The 22,998-nt window shown below is 38.5% G+C and overlaps 2 protein-coding genes across 3 annotated transcripts in view; both read right to left on the reverse strand.

The window, feature by feature from the left end:
- SCEL (sciellin) overlaps positions 1-22,998 on the reverse strand; it is a 307,279-nt gene that overhangs the window by 145,493 nt on the left and 138,788 nt on the right. The window contains exons 4-5 of one of the 2 annotated variants that reach the window (XM_025875050.2): positions 4,717-4,861; positions 4,164-4,437 (exon numbers count right to left, since the gene is read on the reverse strand). In XM_025875050.2, the coding sequence (XP_025730835.1) occupies positions 4,164-4,243 (80 nt within the window). In that variant the 5' untranslated portion in view covers positions 4,244-4,437; positions 4,717-4,861. The remainder of the gene's footprint in view (positions 1-4,163; positions 4,438-4,716; positions 4,862-22,998) is intronic. The other variant, XM_073894411.1, reaches the window with a different exon arrangement.
- LOC112826772 (phosphatidylinositol N-acetylglucosaminyltransferase subunit P-like) lies at positions 14,678-15,345 on the reverse strand. Its single transcript, XM_025875054.2, has 2 exons — positions 15,316-15,345; positions 14,678-15,128 (listed from the first exon to the last, which is right to left on the reverse strand). Exon 2 carries the CDS (start codon positions 15,104-15,106, stop codon positions 14,714-14,716), a length of 393 nt encoding a protein of 130 aa, XP_025730839.1. The 5' UTR covers positions 15,107-15,128; positions 15,316-15,345; the 3' UTR covers positions 14,678-14,713.

The raw sequence follows: 22,998 nt of genomic DNA on the forward strand, positions 1-22,998 counted from the left end.
AAGCATGTCACTTGGCCTCAGCTAGCCAGACAAGTATAAGGACAGCTGAAGACCACCCCCATCAAAGGAGCAGCAGTGGAGGCAGCAGGTTGAACATGCTGCTCCTCCTGTATAACTTTTGCTGTGCTCCCCACTGCAGACCTCTTCAGAGCACCTTGGTTTCTGCCTCTTCTCTAAGCCAGGTCTTCTAGGTCCCTATAGAGATCTGAGCCACAGACATCCTTCCAGCAAATATTCTGTTGAGGTTAAATTAGCCAAAATCATTTCCTATTGCTTGCAAACAGGAATCCAACCAGGACTCAGACACCATGCCGTTATGGCTCTCACATCTGAGCTGCCTTTGGCTATGGTGCTTACATCTGCTGCCTTTGGCTACAGCCCCTCTCTATAATGCAATCCCTTGAAGCCGGCGTGGCAGAGCCACATAACTGAAAACACGGCAACTTTGGTCAAAGGAGCCACCTGTGGCCTCTGTATTCAGGAGGGAGTTGGGAGTAGGGACTCTGATGGACCCTAAATCAATACTCTGGGAGGTTTATATGTTGAACCAATTGAGTCAGTGACCAGTGGGAGACTGAAGATGTATGCAAGAGAAGAGACAAGGGTGGAGTAAGGGCTCTGAGGAAATGGGAGTGAGGTAGAGGGACTAGTCCTGGAAAATCAGAAGAGTCTCCTCGCCCCCAACCCCAACCCTGCTCCTGAGATAGCTAATGCAGGTATGTTCATAAAGTGAAAGGAACTTGAAGGAGTTCTTGTAAATAGAATCTACTTCCTCTGTGAGGTAAGAGCCAAGGTAATCTGGTGATCGTGACTGCAGGGGGTTGTGGGGTGGATTTGAAGAAAGTGATGAAAATTTGGAAAACCCACGGTGAGAAACTGGAGAGGGGGGGCGTAGTGGGAACTGACAAAAGGACCACTGAGGTGCTTTGAGGCAACTGTTTGCATTTCCATTCGTTAACAGCAACTAACTACTCCATAGAGAGTTTTTGAACAAGGACTCAGACAAAGGATAACAAGCTTTCCCTGAAACTTTTTCGGTGCAAAAACAGGGGCTTGGCAAAATCTAGCAAATTTCACAAAATAGAAAAACCTTTAACCTAACTTCTCAATTTTGTAATTTTGCAACTCTGGGACTTTTCAGAGTGACCTCCTTTGCCAGCCCGGAAGGTGGTAATTACTGGACTAAAAAAAAAAAAGTATGAAACAATAGAAATTTTTTCTTAAGGAATCTGGATTCTGTCTGATTCATTCTTTCTGAGATGAAAAAGTTGGTTCACTTTGTATACAAAGGTATAAAAAAAAAATTTAGACCAAAGACGTTAAGGGCCTTTACAGAAATATTAAGTAGTGACAGTCACATTGACAAATCTATTCAAAGTGGCCATTATTATTGGAGGAAAATGGAACTGCCAAAATGAGCCTTGCTGAAATTCAGACAGACAGTGAAAAGCTCATCTCTAAAATCTGAAGAATAACACAGCTTGGGTGTGGTTATGTTTGATGATTCAGCACATCGAATTAAATCGTAAAATGCCCTGCCTGCTGATTCTGGTAAGCAACTGAACTGATACATAAATTGTAGGCTGTGTTTTAGACTGCTGGTTAGATTCATGAAGTAAAGATGTGCTTCTGACTTATAAGAAAATGAACAATCCCTTGGCCTTCGCAGTCATGTCCTAAAAGAAGACAGCATCTGGATAAAATTCAACATGTAATTTTAGCTTTTGTCACATTTTGAATAAAAATAGTTGGCTGAACAACTACCTATTTAAATTATTGAAAGCGGGTGATTACAAATAAGCGTCCTGGCTGATAATTAGAGTGGCAGTAGACATTATTCAGAGTATGAAGAGCTTGGATAGGATTCCAGAAGTAGTTTTCCCTTAAATTGAGTGGTGCAGACAAAGGCAGTTTGTTCTTCAAAAAAATGAGTATTCTTACACTATCACATTCATTGATGGAGGCTACACAGATATGGGTTAATTTATTTAGCATTTCAGAGGTTTGGGGTTTTCAAACTGCAAAGATGAAGCAAAATAGAGATTAAAATTCGTCATTATTTTCTTGTTCTTTTCAAACATGAAAGCATCACATTCTTAAATGACAACTCCCAGCACACAGGTTTTTATTTGAGACATGGTAAAGAAACAAAAAGATCAACTCCCTTTTTGACACCTAATATGATTGAAAACAGCCACTAGAGGACAGTCAAAACACTGGGGATGTAGTGAGGCAAGTCCTTAGATTAGCTTCAAATGAAAGGATTTTAAAAAGCATTTGATCAATGTTTAGAGAGAAAGAGATTGTTAGAGAAATTCAGAGACAGAGATAGATAAAGAACAAAGTATCTTCTTGATCACATGACTGTAACAATGAGAAAAAGCAGTAAAAATGTCCCACAAGCGTGCCAGGATTTTCACTGGAACATATTTCCAGGACAGTACAATCACAGCGTGATATCTGCCCCGTGCCTTGGAGACAAGAGTTGTAGGACAGTGATTCAGCACATATGACGTAATGAGGTCAGTTCCCCAACACATCTGATTTCAAACACTGCTTCCAAAACAGCAGAAGATCAAGGATAACACCCAAAACACAAATCACTGGCATCTGCCTTATGGAATATTCACAGGCAGCTGCAATGGTAGGTGTGTATGTGCTTTTAATGTAAGCGATGTCTTTTTAGATTCCAAAGTCAGAATTGTTACTTTTTAAAAAAATTCCCATGGCTCCATTTAACCCACGCTATTTGTGGGAGGTGAGGAAGAGATGACACACATGATTGCTAAAACGCTTGTGAAAATGCAGATAAAATGGTGACAGACATTGAAGTACTCAGCTCTTAGTCTTTAAAAATCTCTCCAAAAAGAGTATTGGGCTAGGAGTGAGGAAGGCATGAAGAAAAATTAATCCTATGCATTATGAAGATTCCCAGACTTTAAGCTAAAAAGTATTTTAAGGTCGTAGGCATCTGATTTTTTTCCATTATTGCCAGTCTATAATTTTTCTCTTAGCTATTTTAAATTAGAAAAATCTGTATATTGTGATATCACATTCAAGAAGCTTTCCAAATCAGCTACTGCTGAATTAACCATGGAAATGTCAAAGGGAATTAAAGAACCTTCTAGGGGTAAGTGAGATGAATAAAGACAGAAGTCAGGGCCAACACATTTTGATTTCCTGAAGCAGAGCTTGGCCAGCCGGTTTTAGGACTTCCGTGAACAGCACCCTGGCTCCTTGGAGGAAAAGGCTCTAAGCACTTTGAGCTGACTCAATGGGAAATAACTACATCCTTGTTCTTTCAGAGTGAGAGACTAATCTAACTTGTTGACTGTAAAAGGGAGCAAGGGTGATACTTATGTCCCAGATACTTAAATCTCCAACCCTTTGTCTGAAATACAGCGGAGATTCATTTATTGAGCATATTTACTTCCATTTTTGTAAGTAAATACTTATTTTTCATATGAATGCAGAGAAAAACAAATCATTTAGCCTAACATAAGACATCTTACGATGAGTCTTATGACCACGTTTTATTCAAATCTCCTCTCTAAACATTTATGTGACTCTGGGTTTGCCTTTCCTTTTCCTTTCATAAAGCAGATTTGCACTGGGGCAGTAGAATCAGGCATGCCTTAACTATTTGGCCCCTTGGGTTCACTGGAGTTATTCTACTTACTGTAAGAGACAGGGGAATTTGAATTAGTGATTCCTAAGATTCCTTAAGAGGCTTTCATATGTGGTAGTGATTCTGAGCACCAAAGGGTTTTTTTTAGCTCTGGCTCTACTACAAAGAACCTAACCTGTAATTATGCAACTTACAGGACAGGTTGTAAAATAAATTAGTCATACACAAAGGTAAAAGTTCAGATGCTAATGTGCCTGCAAGTTTGAGATTTTTAAGCCCAGTTCAAATATGCAGATTCCTCTCCAAAACTTACCCTAGTCTCACCAGGAGAGATATGCACCCCTACAATTCCTAATTGTACCCTTCAGATGGCCCTTGTCTATCTTATATTATAGTTACTCTACATTCCTAAAAAGCAGGGTTGTGTCTCACACATCACTCAATTGCCTGATTGTCTGGCACAATTGTAACTCCATAAATATTGACCAGATGAATGAGATTGCAAGATAGAAGGTAAGCAAGAGATGGGACTCACCCAACACATGTCCCTGGGTGCTTACTTTCCTTGTAAGGCGATTTAATCTTCCATCCAGAAGCAAGGCCCAGAGCTTCCATGGATGGTTCTCTACTTTGTTCCCAGGTGTCCGTGCTGCCTCAGCCATGCCCTCCAGATGCAGGAGTCGGCCTCCTTTGCGAAGGTTAGTCAGCCTTGAGGTTCTTGAACTGCTGGACAACGTTAATTGATATTCCTCAAAAGGATGGATTGACTGGGTCGTGTCTTGCGTAGCATCTCTCACATCGGAGGTGCTCTGTACAAGAGGAAGGAAGGGAAGAATGATTATATGGAAAGATATTAAGCTCTAGTTTCTTAAATACCAACAGAATTTTCAGAATCAAATCTGCCAGACTGCTGGTGTAGACCACTTGTTCTCCTCTGAGCCCCTCCTGTCCCTTCCATCCTCACACTCAATAATGCCATTTGAATGAGTCATATCGCTCCCAGGATGGTATTTTATAAAGTTAAATGTTTTAGGAAGAAGTAGGGTTCTTTGATCTTTAATCTGGTTTGTAGCTCTGTTTCTACTTACTCTCTCCAGGCTCTGCTTTTCTTCCCAAACCTCCTCCAGGTTTTGGTGTTTGTAAATTGCTTGTTCTTTCATTATTTTTAACATGTGCTCCACCAGAAGCCCACAGTACTCCTGTACGAGGAGCTAACACTGATAGAGGAGTAAACTGGCATAACCAAAAGAAAAGAAAAAATAATTAAACCTGATGCCAAAACAAACTTAAATAAAATTCTGCCTGTTTATTTTTTTCACAGTTGGGAGGAAAATCTCAAAATTTAATAAGCTCCATTGTTTAACAAAATAGCACTAAAATAGCCATAAAAAATAAGTGTGGGTGTATTTATGTACTAAGTATGATTTATCCTCCCTCCCCCCCTTTCTTTCTCACTCTTTCATCTGTTCATTCATTCTTTCGTGATAACACATGTAAGCAGATCAAACAAAGGGACTTTTCTTCTTCTGAACATATTAAAAATGAGAGAAATGGGAAGGGGTCAGATATCCTGCAAAAACGGCAGAAGTGTGACTGAATTGTCTTTAGTGGATACTATAATATTCCTAATTGTTTTGCATGAGAAACATTTAATATATTGGCAGGGTCACAATTCTGGTATATCAATCATGTATATTTTAACCTTCAGTATAATTTCATATGTTTGACTTCATTTCCTTAACCCTGTATGTCAAAATGTAATGGTTTCCCAAAGGTAAGATTCTTTGAAGACTTTGCCCTTTATGGTGGCCATACTTTATCTTAACATTTTAGTGATAGTCATTTGATTAATAGAAACAGAGGCTCACTCATGACATCTACGCCAGCAATGAGTTAGTTGTTCACCAAATGATTTTTCCTTCCTTTCCAAGTACCTGCCGGGTGACATGTCATAGCCACTTTTCCAATTGGATGTAGCCTGTGACTGGGTGTTAGTCAATGGAATGAATACAATGAACAGTATATGAACAGTCATATACTACTTCCAGGCCTCACATACACATTTCTCTCTTTTTTCCCCTTGTACCCATTGAATGGAGAAGTCTCAGGATCAAAAAAAAAAAAGGATCTACAGCCTACACTGCTATTTGGAGGACAGCTGACCTGTAAAGCCAGCCAGCCAGGCTAATATGAGTGACAAACTTTTATTTTGGATTTCCAATCCAAATTTCAAACTTTACAGTTTTGACATTCTGTGTTATAGCAGTTGGCCTGTCCCAACTAATATACCAATCTGAGAAAACTGATGTTATGTTATTCTAAAGATCTTCATGGATGGGAGCTGAAATGGGAAAACCAAGCTACTGGGAATTACTGTGAATATAGAGACCTGCTGTTTTCTCTCTCTGTGTCATTCATTCACAAAGCACCAGACTAACATAAGATAGCTGTGGCAAAGACATTGTTGTAAATATTCAATTCAAAAAATATTTAGTAAGCAAAACTATGTGCCAGACACCAACATGAAGGGTCATCTTTAGTTAACCACTAGATGGGAGTGGCAAATGGTTCTTATGAAAAGGGTAGAGAGCGAGAAAACAACACAGCTTAATAAGACAATTAACTAAAGGCTTTGGTGGGGGGAAATAAACCAGGCATGAAGAAATGGGAGAGGGAGTTGGACACCAGAAGCAGGAGGTATAGAATGGAGGTAGGAAGCAGAGCTTGGAGAGATTCCTTGAGGTACTCTGGGAGATTTTTATGGGAACCTGAGGTCCAGCCCAGGAATGGGGAAGAAATAGTAACAAGCACCAATCTGACATCTGATACCTTCAGCCTTCTATTCATTCTTCCCATCTTCTTTAATCTTTCCTCATAAATCTTACTTTCTAACCGTGTAATGATCATTTCATTCCCTTTGCTCTTTTAAAATAAGTAGGCTATTTCTTGGCTTTATAAACTTTCCACTATAGTCCCCTAAACTGTATTCAAGATAAAAGATGAAGCACCTCTCCATACTTTACAAAGCCATGCTCCATAGTTATACCTCATGGTACACCCCAGGTATTTGGTGGGAATCTTGGAGGGACTGTCAAACCAATCAAGCAAAAGCAATTTCTAGGGCACCTGGGTGGATCAGTTGGTTAAGCGACTGCCTTCGGTTCAGGTCATGATCCCGGAGTCCTGGGATGGAGTCCCACATCAGGCTCCTGGCTCAGCGGGGAGCCTGCTTCTCCCTCTGACCTTCTCCCCTCTCATGCTGTTTCTCTCTCTCTCTCTCTCAAATAAATAAATAAAATCTTTAAAAAAAAAAGCAATTTCTAGATCCTTTTCTGCAATGGTGAAGAACAGACCACCATACAGAGTCTTGGATTTCCATGTAATACTTTTGGTAGGATATAAAAAAAAAAAGAAAATTCCTGCCTTAATTATTATGATTTTCTGTAGTTGGCTGCCACTGAGCAAGGTTGAGCAATCTATTTCTCTGAAGGGAACACCCATCTTTCTGGGAAAATTTAGGCACATTCCTTCCTAGAAGAGAAGGGAAAGACTAAGTGGCCTTTGGCAGAATTTTAAGACCTATCTAAAAAAATGACATTTCACAATGATAACATGGTGTGGCAGTGAAAATCTTGATTTGACATTGTCCACTGTCTCCAAAAGGTTCACAGTGCTTTTGCATATACATAATTTCATCCAAAGATGCTTATTTTGGTAATAGCCTCACTTGTAGAGCCAGGTAAATTAGTCTGTTCGAGGCTTCCTGGGAAATGCTGTAGGCTTAGAACTGGTACTTTTATTCAGGAAATAACTAGACAGAGCCTGGAATCATAATGTTATCCCTTTTGAGTCAGAAGGCCTTGAGCAGATGAGGTAACTGCCCTCTGCATCTTTGTCTGTGAAATGGGAGTAGGTTGCTAGACCACATTCCCTTCCCCTTCACTCTTTTGATTTTTATCATTCTCCCCAGTAGGTCACAGTGGGTTCTCTTTGTTTCCATCCTCACCCTCAGTGGAGAGGGGTCTTTTAGCTTAGTATTCAGAACTTTCCTGACCTCTCAATCTAAAGGAAACATTCAGTTCCGCATCACATTACTCTGGTTTATTTTGTCCATAGAATTCATCATAACCTGAAATTATCTTTTAAAAATAATTTATTGGTTCAATCACCAAGAATTTGTACTCCTCCATACATACACACACATTAGAACATAAGCCCCATATCTGTTTGTTCACCACTGTATAGTACAGTACCTAGTGCACAACAGTCATTTAATTGAGTAAATCCAAGATGCGCCATGTGAACTTTATGGATGCTTCCCAAGAATGGGGGATATAATGTAAAGAAAATTTACTAATGTAAGTAAAAGTAGTACAGTGACACAAAGTCAGGACTGAGGGAGAGGGCAGAGGATGATGTGGAAATGAGGATGAGAAAGAAGGAGACCAAGGGAGGAAGGAGTCCGTGAGCCCCTGCTGAGAGCAAAGTTGGCAGGGACCGGAGACAAACAAGGGGAGCAGGACAGAAACATCTGCACTTTCCTTTGAACTCCAAGGATATTCCTAGTAGACATGAGTAAGCCGGGAACTATTCTCACTGGACTTCCTAGCTATTTGGAATGGAAAGAGGTGTTTCAGCTGTGATACTTATTTCTAGTGGTGTTGTAAGTATTAAAGTGGGTTCATGTATGTAATACCATAGTACCATGATACAGAGTAAGCAGTGACCTCAACTCCTTGGATCCCTTTTTTCCTGGGCATCTTCTCTCCCCTCATTATTCCCTGTCAGCATTCAGACATGTGCTCATAGTTCCTATCTTTTGAATAATCTCTTTGCCCTTGCATCTGTCTCTATTTATCTTTGTTTCTCTGTTCCCCCTCACAACTAAGCTTCTGGAAGACAAACAAACAAACAAACAAAAAACCGAACCCACCCCATCACTGATTGACCTACCACAGTCCAGTTATAGAAACTGGTCTCACTAAGGCCACAAGTTACCCCCTAGTTGTCAAAAACAATGAGCCATTCAGACCCCTTCTCTCCTGCTTCTTTGCAGCATTCAACATTCTTGAGCACTTGCTTCTTAAAACCCTTTTCTCCTGGATTTTTTGATATCACACTCACCGGGTTTCTCTCCTACCAGTCTGGTCCCTCCTTCTCATGCCCCATTGTGGATTTTTCCTCTTCTGCCTGATTTTTAAATGTTGAAATTCCCCAAAAAGGCTGAAGGTCAGCATCTGACCTTCTTCTCTGTCTTCATTCTTTAAGTATCCTCATCCATTCCTATGCTTTAAATCCATCTGTATTATAACTCCCAAATTCATAGCCTCCAAATTTATATCTCAGCTCCAGATCTGTGTACCCAAATGTCTACTTGACATGTCCACTTGGATGTCCACTTGGACATCACAAACTTAATGTGTCTAAAATGGAACTCTTGCTCTCCCCTCACCCCAGCCCAAAACAATACCCACCCTCTTCCAGTCTTATTTGTCTTAGGAAATGACACCACCATTCACCCAGAAAATAGCAAGCCTCTCCCTCAACTGCTATGGACAATCCATTACTAAGCCTTGCCAGTCTTCTCTCCAAATTAAATTTTAACTCCATCTCTTTCTCTTCATCTCCACTTCTTTCACTCTGGTCTTTCCTCCATCATCTCTCATCTGAAATGCTTTTTATGTTCTTTCAATTTTGCACAACTCCAATTCATTCTTAGAATTCCTATTATATCCTATAATGATAATTTAAAAATTAAATTTTATTATATCACTCTGCAGCAAGTAGAATAACATTTGTCTTTTCCATGGCCCATTCAGAATAATCTAGCCTCAGTTGCTTCTAAAGGTGCATCTCATTTTAGTCTCTTATCCCTTGCCATGCACTAAGCATATAGTCTTTTTCTACCCTTCACATCTGCCTGTACCTATGCACAACCTGTTTCCTCTAGTTGAGATATCTTCCCCATCCCCTTCACCTGTCTACTCCAGTAATTCTTCAGGTTTCCATTCAAATATTCCCTGATTCATTAATCTACATTAGGCCTTCCCCTATTTTTTCCTGAACTCTGTTCTTTTCTTTCATACAATCTAACACGATTTGTAATTATATACCTATACATATGGTTATCTATATCAATATAAAATTATATATAGCATATATTTAATATGTATATGATATACTGCATATAATATTACATATAATTCTATATCTGGTATATTTAAATACACATAATATAAATATATACAGATAGATAGAGATATATCTGTAATTACACAGCTCTACATGTGATTGTTTCCCCAACTAGACAGTAGGAATTATATGTTTTCCTCATAATTGTATACCCCACACTTGGCAGTGTGCGTGACACAATATGCATATAATAAATATTTGTTTTGTGAAAGAATATCATTACTCAGTAGTAGTAACACAAATATGTTAGTAGTATAGACCCAAATCCCTTTTCTGAGTCCCTTACAGCCAGAGATGTTTGGGAATTCAGAAATGTTCTGATTTTTGTGCATATATCACATTATAGAACACTCCTGGCAGACTTTAGGGCAGCATCTGTAATCAAACACTAATATTCTACAGTTCAATGTACAAATATTTATAATAAGTAGAAGTAGTTAAATCTCTGAATAGTCACATCAGGTCAGCTCCAATTCCATCATCAATGAAGTTGTGAAAACAAAGTCTGAGTTTTCAGAAGAGTTTGGATTTAGGAATTGCCCATAAAGGACTGAGGAGCTGTCCTATCTTTGCCATGATATCTGGCTTTCATAGAAAGTGCCACAGAAGAGCTCACTTTCACCATGTGAAAAAGCATTTACTCAGACTGACCCAAAATAAATTTGAGCCATTCATAGGGAAATAACTGACTCCCCATGGACTCCAACAGACAGCCTTTCCACCATTAAATTCACTCTCACTGACATAACCATCTGGGAGCACTTGAAACTCTACATTTTGCAACAGAGTTGGGAGGAGAAAAAATATAGGGAATTCTGTCCAAAGCCATGGTCCCTACTGCCCAAGATGTATTTAACTTTAAAAGTTCTGCCTCACCCGTCCCTGCCCCTGCAGACACTCATGACTTACAGGACTTCTCTGCTAATAACTTTCTTGAACTTCCAAGTGTCTTTGTGCTTACATTATAAATGCTTTCACCTTTAAATTCAGGACTATGTTACAAGTTATTGGCTCTTCTTTGTGATGGTTATTTTACTCTAAATTATTTTATCTATAAAAGAATTAAGCATTTATGAAAATTTTCTGCCAAAACATAAGTAATAACAAACTCATTTAAAAAGGGACTATTAAGGAGGAAAAATTCAAGGTGCCTTATATTCTGTCAAAAATATGTCTAGGTGCGTGGTGCCCTCTTTCCTCTTATCTTTCACCACCCATCTGGGGTGGGGGTAGGTACTATTCTAAAATAAATATTATGCAAGTTTTTGGATGAGAACCTGAATTTTAAACACTTAATAGATCATTGTAACTTTACTTTAAAAAATGGAAAAATTATTCTCACTTTAGTATTATTGGCATGAAACTTTGACACATAAAGGTATTCATGAGAGTTATTATAACAGAAAATAAATAGAAAAATAAACAACTTTTCAGGGCATTATTAGCTTACTTTAAGCACCATAAAAAGGTAAAATAACAGAAAGATTTGGTCAAATATTCATAGAGGAACAAGAAGCATATCATCAATAAGTGGGGTTCCCTTTAACAAACAAGAAAATATTTTATAAGCATCTTTAACTTGATGCCAAAATGTGCATTTTAAAATACACTCAGTAAGAAGACATGGTAATATCTCATCTTTAATATAAACTGTCATGTGTTTAATCTCCCAAAAGGCAATTTTCCAAGATGGTAACATTATTTTTCTAAATTTACCTTCCATGTTTTTAATTGTAAAACAACCACAAGATGCAATTTAGAGACAACTCTATTTTATCTGAATTCAAAGCCACAAAGATGTGTCTCAAAGCTGATGGCCTACCAAACAAGACATCTTAAAAGAGGCAAAAAACCACTGGTGACATTTTATTCAGCCTTAAAGCAGCTGGGACACAGAATTTTGGAGAAACAGGACTTATTTCCCTCTTAAATTAGGAAAAGGGATAAACGTGAAGATGCAGTTGAAGTCATTTTAAACTTTCTTTTTAAATTTATTTTTTTAATTGGGTTAAAAGAGTCATAATATAAAATTTACCGTTTTAACCATTGTTAAGTTTACAGTATTATAGATTTCAGTACATTCACACTGTTACCCAACCTTCACCACTATCCATCTCCAGAACTTTTTCATCTTCCCAAACTGATGCTCTATCCCCATTAAACACTAATTCCCCATGTCCCTCTCCTCCAGCCATTGACAGGCATCATTCTACTTTCTGTTTCTATGAATCGGACTATTCCAGGTACTTTGCATAAGCGAAATCATACAATATTTGTCCCTTTGTGACTGGCTTCTTTCACTTAGCATAATGTCCTCAAGTTTCACTCACATTGCAGCAAGTGTCAGAATTTCCTTCCTTTCTAAGGCTAATAGTCCACTTATGTATATATCACATTTGTTCCTTCATTCAGCTGTTGATGGACACTTGAGTTACTTCTACCTTTTGGTTATTGTGAATTATGTTGCTTAAACTCTTTTTTTAAAACACATAAAATATTGGCTAGAAAAATTTCCCAACAGGATAAAACTGACACCCTTTGCTTCAAAAGGAAGTCTATTTAGTCAGAGAAGAAACTCCACTTTTTCCAGTAATACTACAATTACCTTTCGCAAGTTAAACGTTGTTTCATTAGATGAAAAGTAAAATGTCCTCCTAACTACCTTTCCTCCAAATCGCCAAACTTAGTTTTAGAATTCATGTAATATAAGGATTGTAATAAGACATTCTCCTGCTGTTACTAAATTTGCACCACTGAAAGGTAACAAGCATTTGCCAAATTCACCAAGCTAGTAACAAGAACAGAGAATAAATCCTTGTCTTCTAACTTTCAAGGGAATTAAGTTTACAACAACACTGTGAATACATGTAAGCTTCAGAATCACAACAGTCCAAATACCAGGTAGATTCTAAAATAAAGTTAGGTCTATCTTAAATACCCCATAAGGAGGTTTATTATTAAGACTTCACCTTATGGTCCCTTGTAATGAAGTTTTGAAGGACAGACTCCCCAGATTTTCTCATAAAGGGTGTAGTATGGAAGAAACCTTAGGGATCATCTTGGGCAATTCCTCATTCTACACCAGGCCAAGAAGCATTACTTTCCCATCATAGCCAGTTGCTTAAAATCATTTTAGGGGTAAGGAGAGAGATGAATTGGGATGCCTGGGTGGCTCAGTCGGTTAAGCGTCTGCCTTCTGCGCAGGTCATGATCCCAGGGTCCTGGGTTCGAGTCCCACAACGGGCTCCCTGCTCAGAGGAGAGCCTGCTTCTCCCTCTCCCTCTGCTGCTCCCCCTGCTTGTTTTCTTTCTCTCTTTCTCTTTCAAATCAATAAATAAAAGATATATAAAAGAAAGAGAGATGAATTAATTAATAACATGCTATGTCCTACGTATGTCTTCCTTTTATGTCTGAAAGTAGGATTCCAGTATAATTTGAGGGTTTTCAAGGCAGCATGCTAGAGTTTTTATTTCATATTTTCAGGCTGCCGAGATTGAATGCCATGAATTTGTGATTCCTTGAAAGAATCCAAACCTTTCATCTCAGGGACTGCTATTAAAGTGGATGTGTTTATCAAAGGCCAGATGTAGTTGATAGCTCACCTGACTGAATGCTTCTTGGAGATGGAACTTTTCACATGGGAGGATCATCACATTGCTCAGTAATACATACAATTACCTTCCCACAAGTCTAGCGCTATTTCCTTAGATGAAAATTATACTGCCTTCCTCATACTCACCTTTCTCCCAATCACTGTTTTAAACGTTGCCACTCAATGTAATTTCATCATGAAGGCATAGAGGAATAACTTTGGGGGTTCATACTTTAAAGAAATCATAATAAAAACTCTACTGTTGCCACTAAATTTATGCCACTCAAAGGTGACAGCCTTGTCATCTGTTTAAAAATCTTGTGCTCAGTCTCTCAAACAATGTCACATTAAAAGTCAGCTAAAAGAAAAAAAATTCATTCCCCTTTTTTTTCTAATAAAGGATTCAATCATTGCAGTGAAAGCTGAATAGCTCTTTCTTGCTGTAAAGGGGGAAAGTTCTCTGATCACAATTCCAAACTTACAAAACCAATAAACGAGGAAAATTATTATTTGTAATTGCAAAGGAATTCTTATTTTTTTCATATATGGTTTCACTGAGCCTATATTTTACCGTCAGGATCTTGCATGAGATCATTTCATTGACAGAACATAAATTATAAGCAGAACCAAAAGCAAAGGAGTCTGGAAAACAGGGTTCTCAGGCTTCTAGCCCTGATATGCTGGGGAGAGCATAAAGAGCATGAAATTAAATATTGATAATAGATGGATAGATAGATAAACAAAAATCAGCATTTATGTTCACATCTTTATTTTGTTTTCCTTTTTGTCTTTTTTTGAATTTGAGTATAGTTGACACACAATGTTACGTTAGGTTCAGGTGTACAACACAGTAATTCAACTTCTCTATATGTTATGCTGTGCTCACCACAAGTGCAGCCACCATGTCTGCCCATTACAACGCTATCACAATATCATTGACTATATCCTCTATGCTGTGGCTTTTATTCCCATGACTTATTTATTCCATAACTGGAGGCCCATTACTCTTCACCCATTTTTTTTTTTTTTGGAGGGACTTCTTGTTTTTACTGATACTTATTTTTTTAACAAGTCTGCTATATGGTAATGCAGTATTTTATTTATTCTCTTCATTAATAACTAATACTCAAGAACTTTTATAATATTAATATAATTTAATCTAAAAGAATCAACTTACTTTGTTTACATTTCAATATTGGGTACGAGAGAGAGTCAAAATAATTATGGTCAAAATTATTATATAAAAAATTATAGTAAATGCTCGGTGTTAGTCTCCATACAATTTAGTTTTTGGCATAAAGTTATTTAGTTGCCAGGAAGAACATTTGGTTTACTTCACTAATAGGAATATCTCTTAATGCTGGGATGGCCTCTTCTTGGTATTTCTTCTGCTGTTGATTTTTAGCATAGTTATCTGTGATTGTATGAATGGAGTTGAGTGGAGAGGTACTCATCATGTTTATGTTTATTCCAAATAAGAGTACATAACCAATTACTATAGTAATGAGGAAGTAGACGGGCAATGCAATTGTCCAGTATTTTTGAGGCCAATAGGTTAATCCTAAGGAGTTTAGCCAAGATTCAGGAATAAATGCCCACATGAGATACAGGATGAAGCCAAATTGGGAGCTTAAGAAAAGAACAAAGCCATAAATCGCTCTTTCTGGCAATGGCAACGGTGAATTTTCCACCATTTTCCCTGTGGTTTTAGACAATCTTGGGTCCTCGAAGCGCTCACTCAGGACCCTCCGGACAGCTCGGCCACTTCAGCTCCAAGTCCCCCGCGCAGGCCCCTTCCAGAAAGCCTCCGCGGGGGCGAGAAAGGGAAAAACTAAAGGAAAGGCCGGGTCTCTAAAGCGCCCCCCTGGCCAGCCCCTCCGCTCCCGCCCAGGCGCAGGCGCACCGCGACCCTTGCCGTCCCGGAGCGCAGGAGCGCCGGATTGCTCTGCTCGCCGCCGCGGAAGAGGGCCTCTTCACCCATTTTTGCCCATCCCCCCGTCCTCCTCTCCTGAGAAAGACAAACACCATGTGACTTCACTCATGTGGAATCTAAAAAACAAAACACACAAATAAGCAAACAAAGAAAAAGCAGAATCAGGTCTTATAAATACAAAGAGCAAACTGATGGTTGCCTACTTCCACATTGTTTCATGCTTTCCCCTGTATATATGGAGAGAGAGAGCCATAATATAGGATATATTCATGTGAGACAGACACACACACACACACACACACACACACACACACACACCAGTCAAGTTGGTACACACACACATACTTGCCGATTATCAGCTACTTGCCAGAGACCACGCCACGCATACAGAGTGTTTCCTGTATGGAATCATCTCTAGGTTCTTCCACATATAGAGATGGTTATAACACTGCTTCGTGAAAGGTCATCCCTCACTTTCCTAGTACACCTTCTTCTTAATGTTGTCACAGTTATTCAGCAATACATAGTTTAATCAAACAAAAAATAAATAAATAAGCCAGTTAGGCCTGGCAATCCCACTTCCCATTTATGAATTAGATGAGGAAGGTTTTCTTCCTAAGAGTTTGTCTAGAGCAGCCAGCTGGGTGCATTTTCAAAGGCAGTTTCAGCATGTGCTCTTGTGTTTGTATCTGAGCAGTCTCTTATTTGGCAACATTTCTTGAATATCCACACTAAAGGGAAACAAATAAAAACCACAGACATTTCCTGGATGAACATACATTCTAGTTAGTTTCCTGAGCACTTTACGTATGTTTATGATCATTATTAAAATAAATATGCAAGGTAAATATTATCCTTATTTCTCCAATGCAATAAAATAAAAAGGAGAAATTGTATATCTTACAAAACCCAAACTCCAATCTAATTGCCGTTTATATGGAAACCCAGAGGAAGTGCTGCACCCACAGGCTCACTCTAGTACAGAAGTGCTGGAAGAGGATGCATAGCCAAGTAGCCAGGAGAGTCGGGTAAAGGGAAGGACAATTACCATATAATCTTACTCATATGTGGAACTTAAGAAACAAAATAGAGGATCCTAGGGGAAAGGAGGGGAAAATAAAACAAGACGAAATCAGAGAGGGAGACAAACCTTAAGAGACTCTTAATCATAGGAAACAGACTGAGGGTTGCTAGAGGAGAGGGTGGGTTGGGGGATGAGGTAACTGAGTGATGGACATTAAGGAGGGCATGTGATGTAATGAGCACTGGGTGTTATGTAAGACTGATGAATCACTGAACTCTGCCTCTGAAACTGATAATATACTATACGTTAATTGAATTTAAATAGAAAAATTATAAAAAAATAAAATAAAATTCAAAAAAAAGGGAGGGATACATAAAACCAAAGGTTGCTGAAGCACATCAATTGCCCCAAGTCTTTTAAGCAAAAACATAACATTTCTACAAAATGCTTGCATTAATGCCTTACAACACTTAAAGCAATATGCCTAAATGAGCATCAATTTGTGCTTCTAACATGCCAGTCTTCCCTTAACAATGGATAGTTTTATACACTAAATTTTTAACACCACACACATAAAAGCTCCACACAGTTTTGACTATATAATCCCTTCCAAGGAAAGTTCAGTGTCTAAGGGTAGCTCTCTATCATGAAGAATAATGTGATATGGCCAGAGTTCACAGAACTCAGTTATGGCAAAACACAGAGCTCACCTTGCATGGCAAAGGCACCGACATTCCCATGCTCCTGTCGCTCCTCAAGTTTATGGACTGGCCACAATAAATCACTGGTCAGATTTACAGTCATTCTAGTTCTGTCATGCTGATAGTGGACCCAGGCAGAAGGAGGAGGAAACTGAATGATACTCTAGTAAATAGACAGCTAATCTGGACAATGGAGGCCCAAACCACTTTCTCACAAGAGGGAATTTCGAATGGCCTTAGCTGCCTCTTTGTGTCAGCCATACGCTCTTGGCCCTAGTGTCCTTCAAGCCTTTAATTCTCTGGGGAACAAACAATATCAAATACAGGACCTTGCCTTGGAAATAAGTTTCTGAAATGAGAAAGATCAACTTAATAAACAATTGAGGCTATTATTTAAGTCTTTTTTTTAAAGATTTTATTTATTTATTGATAGAGAGAATGCCCACCCACAAAGCAGGGGGAGGGGCAAAGGGAAAGGGAGAGAGAGAGAATCCCAAGCAGAGCACAGAGTCCCATGCAGGGCTCCATCTCACAACCCTGAGATCATGACTTCAGCCAAAATCACAAGTCGGATGCTTAATTGACTGAGCCACCCAGGCACCCCAAGCCTATTTTTTAAAGCAAAAATTGTTTCTAACTTGGAAATGTTTTTTTTTTGTATACAATGTATTTTTTAAGTATACAAAATCTTTTTTGGATTTTTTTTAATTTGAAAAATAATCTTTAAAATCTTTTAAAAATCTTTTGGCATCTCTGACTCAGCTTATATATTACCCAAACTGCAAAGACTTAGCCCACCTCTCTTCCTAGGGAATGGTATTTGATATTACTGGGTTCCTGTCATTCAGACGTTCATGTCTTAAAATAGTCAGAGACCTAGTTATGCTGAGCCATCATTCTCCCTGCTTCTATAGGCCACCACAGGGCTCCTGCAGACCTCAGAGCCACAGCATAGTAGTATTCCATGGTCCCTTCAGTCCATCACAGTGGTCTTCATTTCCAAAGGAAATTTCACCTAAAATTTCCTTACAGTCCTATTCAGCAATGTATTGTGACTTTCACTCTAAAGATGTTATATAGCCAAAATAACAAATTCAGGCAATTAAAACAACAATAGGGTTATTGTGGTGTCATATAGACATAAAAGCTGATTAGCCATCTACCAACAAGATTAGAATTACTATTATTGAATTATATTGTTCACCCAAAACCACCAAGCACAATTCCAAGGGGGATAAAGCATCATTTGGCAAACGGTGGCAAGTGGATGCAGATCTCATGACACAAGATAGTGATTCTCAATCATCCTCATTTGTGCCAGCCAACCGGCCCCATCATTATAACCATATTTAATGTGACCTCAACCCAATTGCAGCCACATACATGCAGAGTAAATTTTTGATCCTTTGAACTAGGAAATGCAACGCTACATTGATCAAATAAGCTTTTTCCCAAAGCTACAATCTAAGGCAACTCAGGATAGGTAGACAAAAGCAAGAGAAGATGATCACATGGTCTTGTCACAAATCTAGTTGTATCTTCTCCTGAATGAATATACTAAAGCTACATCAAAGGGATTCAAGGGTACAAAATACTTTTAAAGAAGATTTTTTTTCTTAATATGGGCATTTTTGGCAGTTACTCAAGAATAACTCTTAGTCTCTTAATCTTTCGTCTTTCCTAACAACTAATTCTTAATGTAATTATCTCCACACTACCATAGGTAATTGTATATGTGTCTCTAAGATTTAATCATTTATATTATTTTTGTATTAAATTAATGTTATGGACCTGCCTGTCATCCCCATTCATCAGGAGTAATAACTATGTTGTTCTTACTCTTCCTCCACAAACCTATGTCCTCTGTATTCCTTTGGGAGATAGATACTCAATGGTATTTTATAAACAAAAATCCCAACAAGAAAGATACATATTTTAATTGCTTTTCTTTTCTAATCTCTGAAATACCCATTTTAATGTTCTGTACATTGTTTCCTATTCATTAATATCATCAAATCTTTTAATACGACATCAAGAAGAAATATGTAAATAAATATAAAGATGTTTCAAATTAGAAATTTTATTTCAACAATGTATTGTAATTGCTAACCTCCTTTGTTCCAAATACAAACTTAAGAAAGTGACATTTACCTCCAATTTCCAAGGAAATACCTTTGCTTGCATGTTTATAGTCTGAATGTCCTCTACTAACAAAATTTGAATCACCTTATTTAATTTTCTAGTATGAGTTTTGCTCCCACAGGTTGCCAATTCTCTCTTCTGTGCATGATCTCTTTCTCCTAGTAAACTATGGATTCTTCAAGAACAGGAGTGTCATTTAATTCCCATGAACACACAGGACTGGCAGACTAAATGATGTTTATTGATGCTTTTACTATATCTTATAAATCATCCTGGTCTAAAATTCACTACAATAGAATAATGGTAATTATATCATTGCAGTCATTACAGGTCATATCTTTTTATTTCCAAGAAAATATTATAGCATTTTCATCTAATTTTCTTGGAAAAAGAAGAAAACGAAGTACAAAAACATAAGGACAAAAGTTGGGAAATATTATAGCACACAAAATAGTATTCATATACTATTACTAAAATGATCAAGTGTTTGAAACTAGTTGTAAAAGTGCCAAAATATAAGGTGACATTTTGCAGAGTCAAGCTCATTTTCAGCTCACTAAAATGTGTATTACCTACATACATAAAGGATTCATTCTGGTCTATAATGGAATATACTCTTCCATGAAAGTATTACATCTGATACTGTTCTACTGGACTTAAGGCAGAGAAGATGAGCAAGCATTTGGGCCAAGATTTGGAGATTCAGAATCTAGGTTAGATGCAGCTATCCTTTCAACCTGAAAGGAATAAACAACCTTATTTTATTTTTAAGAGCTCATTAGGGCTATAGTAAGCAGAATAATAACCTTCCCCCACCCCACCCGATATATTCATATCTTAATTCCTAGAATCTGTGAATATACTGTTTTACATGGAAAAAAAGATTTTGAAGATGTGATTAAATCAAGGATTTTGAGATGGGGAGATTATCCTGGATTATCTGGGTGAGCCCAATGTAAAGGACCCTTGTAACAAGGATCCTTATAAATGAAAAGAGGGGGGCAAGAGTGTAAGAGTCAGAGAAGGAGCTATGAGGAGGGAAATAAAGTCAGTGATGAGTGTGAAAGACTTGATTGGCCACTGCTGTCTTTGATGATGGAAGAGGCCACCACAGAAGGAATGCAAGCAGACTGTAGAAGGGGGAACCAGCAAGGAGCAGGTTTCTCCTAGAGTTTCTAAAAGTAACACAGCCCTGATGACACATTGGTTTTAACCCAATGAGGCCATTCCAGCCTTCTGACCTCCAGAAATGTAGAAAATAAAATTATATTAAGTCACTAAATTTGTGATTGTAGCAGCAACAAGAACTCTGGTCCAAATATTGCAATTTTCACATTGAAAGAATTACTGCACAATTTATACCTCCAGGAAGACAATGAGGGAAGGAAGGAAGGGAGAAAAGAAGGAGGATTCTAATACAGCAAATTCACAAAAACACTAGGGTTTCTCAAAAATTCAAAATTCGGGGGATTTTGTAGAAATGAGCTACTGAGAAGAGAAATGTCAGAAGCAGACAAGCTGAGAAAATTCAGGCAAAACAGTGAGTGTAGGATCTCCCAAGTACAAAGAGAAAATGGAAAGAGCTTCAAATTAATGAATACAAATGTGACTGAATGGGATTGAACATCACCGATGTTGGGAATTACCAAACTAGAGAGCATATTCTCATGTGCCCTTCATGGAGTGAGACTTGGGTGTGTGCACAAGGCACCACCAGTGCCGCGGGGAGTGCCACGGAGGTGCCACAGAAGTGCACACACTCAGTGAGTGGATGAAGGCCTGATGATCAGGACTGCAGCCAAATTCTTCTTCCCAGAGACAAAGCTGTTTTCTAATTTAATAAATAGTATCCCCCAGTGAGCCCTAGAAACAAGGAGGGCTCCAATCCATTCCAGTTTGCGTGAGCATGGGGAAGGCAAGCAGAGTTAAGATTAACAGTTTACTCATCACTTCTTCAGTACTCCAACCTTCACCCTGGCAACACTCACTCAGAGCCAGCTCCGGCTTAGAGCCAGGAAGGTCAGATCTTCATTGCCTGCAGCAAATTTAAGCAAGAAGATAAGCAGTGTTGCATCACTGCACAGATTTAGAAGAAAGGCAAACAGGGAACTGTCACTTGTATCTCATGACTTTGGCTAGATCAAACTTTTTTTAAGAGTAGTTTTTTTTTTTCCAATTAGAAATGATCTTGAGTGCCAGGCTTAGGAAATTTTTTGAAGTGGACAAAATGTTTTTGATCCTCTTGGGGCACCTGGGTAGCTCAGTTGTTAAGCGTCTGCCTTTGGCTCAGGTCATGATCCCAGGGTCCTAGGATCAAGCCCCTCATTGGGCTCCCTGCTCCGCAGGAAGCCAGCTTCTCCCTCTCCCACTCCCCCTGCTTGTGTTCCCTCTCTCGCTGTGTCTCTCTCTGTCAAATAAATAAATAAAATCTTTTAAAAAAATGGTTTTGATCCTCTCACACCACTTCTTGGCTTCCTCCCCTGCCCTCGGCCTTGCTCAGCTCAGAGTCTCTCTCTGCATTATACTTCCTGTGTTGTGTCTTGCTGCCAAGGGTCACCCCTCATCAGGAGTATGGGCTCCATTAATTCCCAGCTGATTAGAAAATGCTCTGCTCCCCAACTCCATCCTCTACTGTGCTGTAACTGTTAGCAGGCTAAAGTGTTCCTCCTCAGGGTGTCCTGCCCTTTAACGTGCAATGAATGGGGGACCTTTCGTGGTCTCAAGAAACATAACTTAGCACACAAGATTTTCACCAAAGAGGCTTCCCATCCAGCAGAAGTCTTATTGTAAGTTTGATAAAGGCACTCCCCTGCAAGTCCTGTCCATGTGAATGTGACACTCCAAGAGTCAGAGAGATAGCATCATTGCAAGCTGAGATCAAATCATGTACTAGAAGATTCTCTCCATTGGCTTGCAAATGAACAAAATGATTGGAGGAAGAGTGAAACTATATTATGTCATGAACTGCTCTAGTGTTTTTTTTTCCTGTATGTGAGGTTCAATTTTGGAAGATCCAACAAACATCCCTAAGCTGTGCCTTGCTTTTGTAAAGTTAGTGTTTTCCTGCATACAAAGATGTCCTTTTGTCCTTGGAAAGGATTCTAATAGAATTTCACTGGATTATGAGCAGATCTGCCAAGGGTATATTTTTAGTCACCTTTGGAGACCAGTATATTCTATACCAGAATCTCCAAATTCTTAAATACATTATATGAAGTTGTTTTGTTTTGTTTTTAGGAAGTGATACTATTTTCCAAAAAGATACAAACTGTGTAAATGCTGCTGCAACACATAATGTTATGCTGATCCAAACATAGCGGTTAATAGGAAATGCACTTTGGGAAATAATTCCTGTAATGTAAATAGTATCATCTTCCTTACAGCGTTAGTGTAGCAATGGCACATGTGGCCTGGGGTTGACTCTCCAAGCACTGGCAAGAGGTTCATTAGTGAATAGGGTTGTTTAGGTAGGTGTGATTTGTCAATAGATCTAAGGTGGTATATATAGTGATCATTTTTGTGACTATAAGCACTAGAAAAGCTATTTTAAAATCACAACTGGGTAAAGATAAAAATATAGACTGTAATCATTGTGGTTGTTACCTATCATTTTAGATCTATTCTTTTGTTGGTTGCCACTAGCAACAAGAAAATCAAGCTGAAGAAATTTTAATCAAATAAGTATTGCTCTTTACCTCCCTGATCATATATATACTCTGTTGCACTGAAAGGTAGGCAATTTCAATAGAAATCAATAATCTGAGATATGAATTCTTCGGATGGGAC

This window comes from Callorhinus ursinus, unplaced genomic scaffold, assembly GCF_003265705.2.
Source record: "Callorhinus ursinus isolate GAN/ISIS: 27379988/994484 unplaced genomic scaffold, GSC_fseal_2.0 scaffold7, whole genome shotgun sequence".
Taxonomy (NCBI): domain Eukaryota; kingdom Metazoa; phylum Chordata; class Mammalia; order Carnivora; family Otariidae; genus Callorhinus; species Callorhinus ursinus.

Excerpts from the sequence above, each read along its gene's own strand:
- LOC112826772 (XM_025875054.2), bottom strand. The coding sequence starts at position 15,106 with ATGGTGGAAAATTCACCGTTGCCATTGCCAGAAAGAGCGATTTATGGC.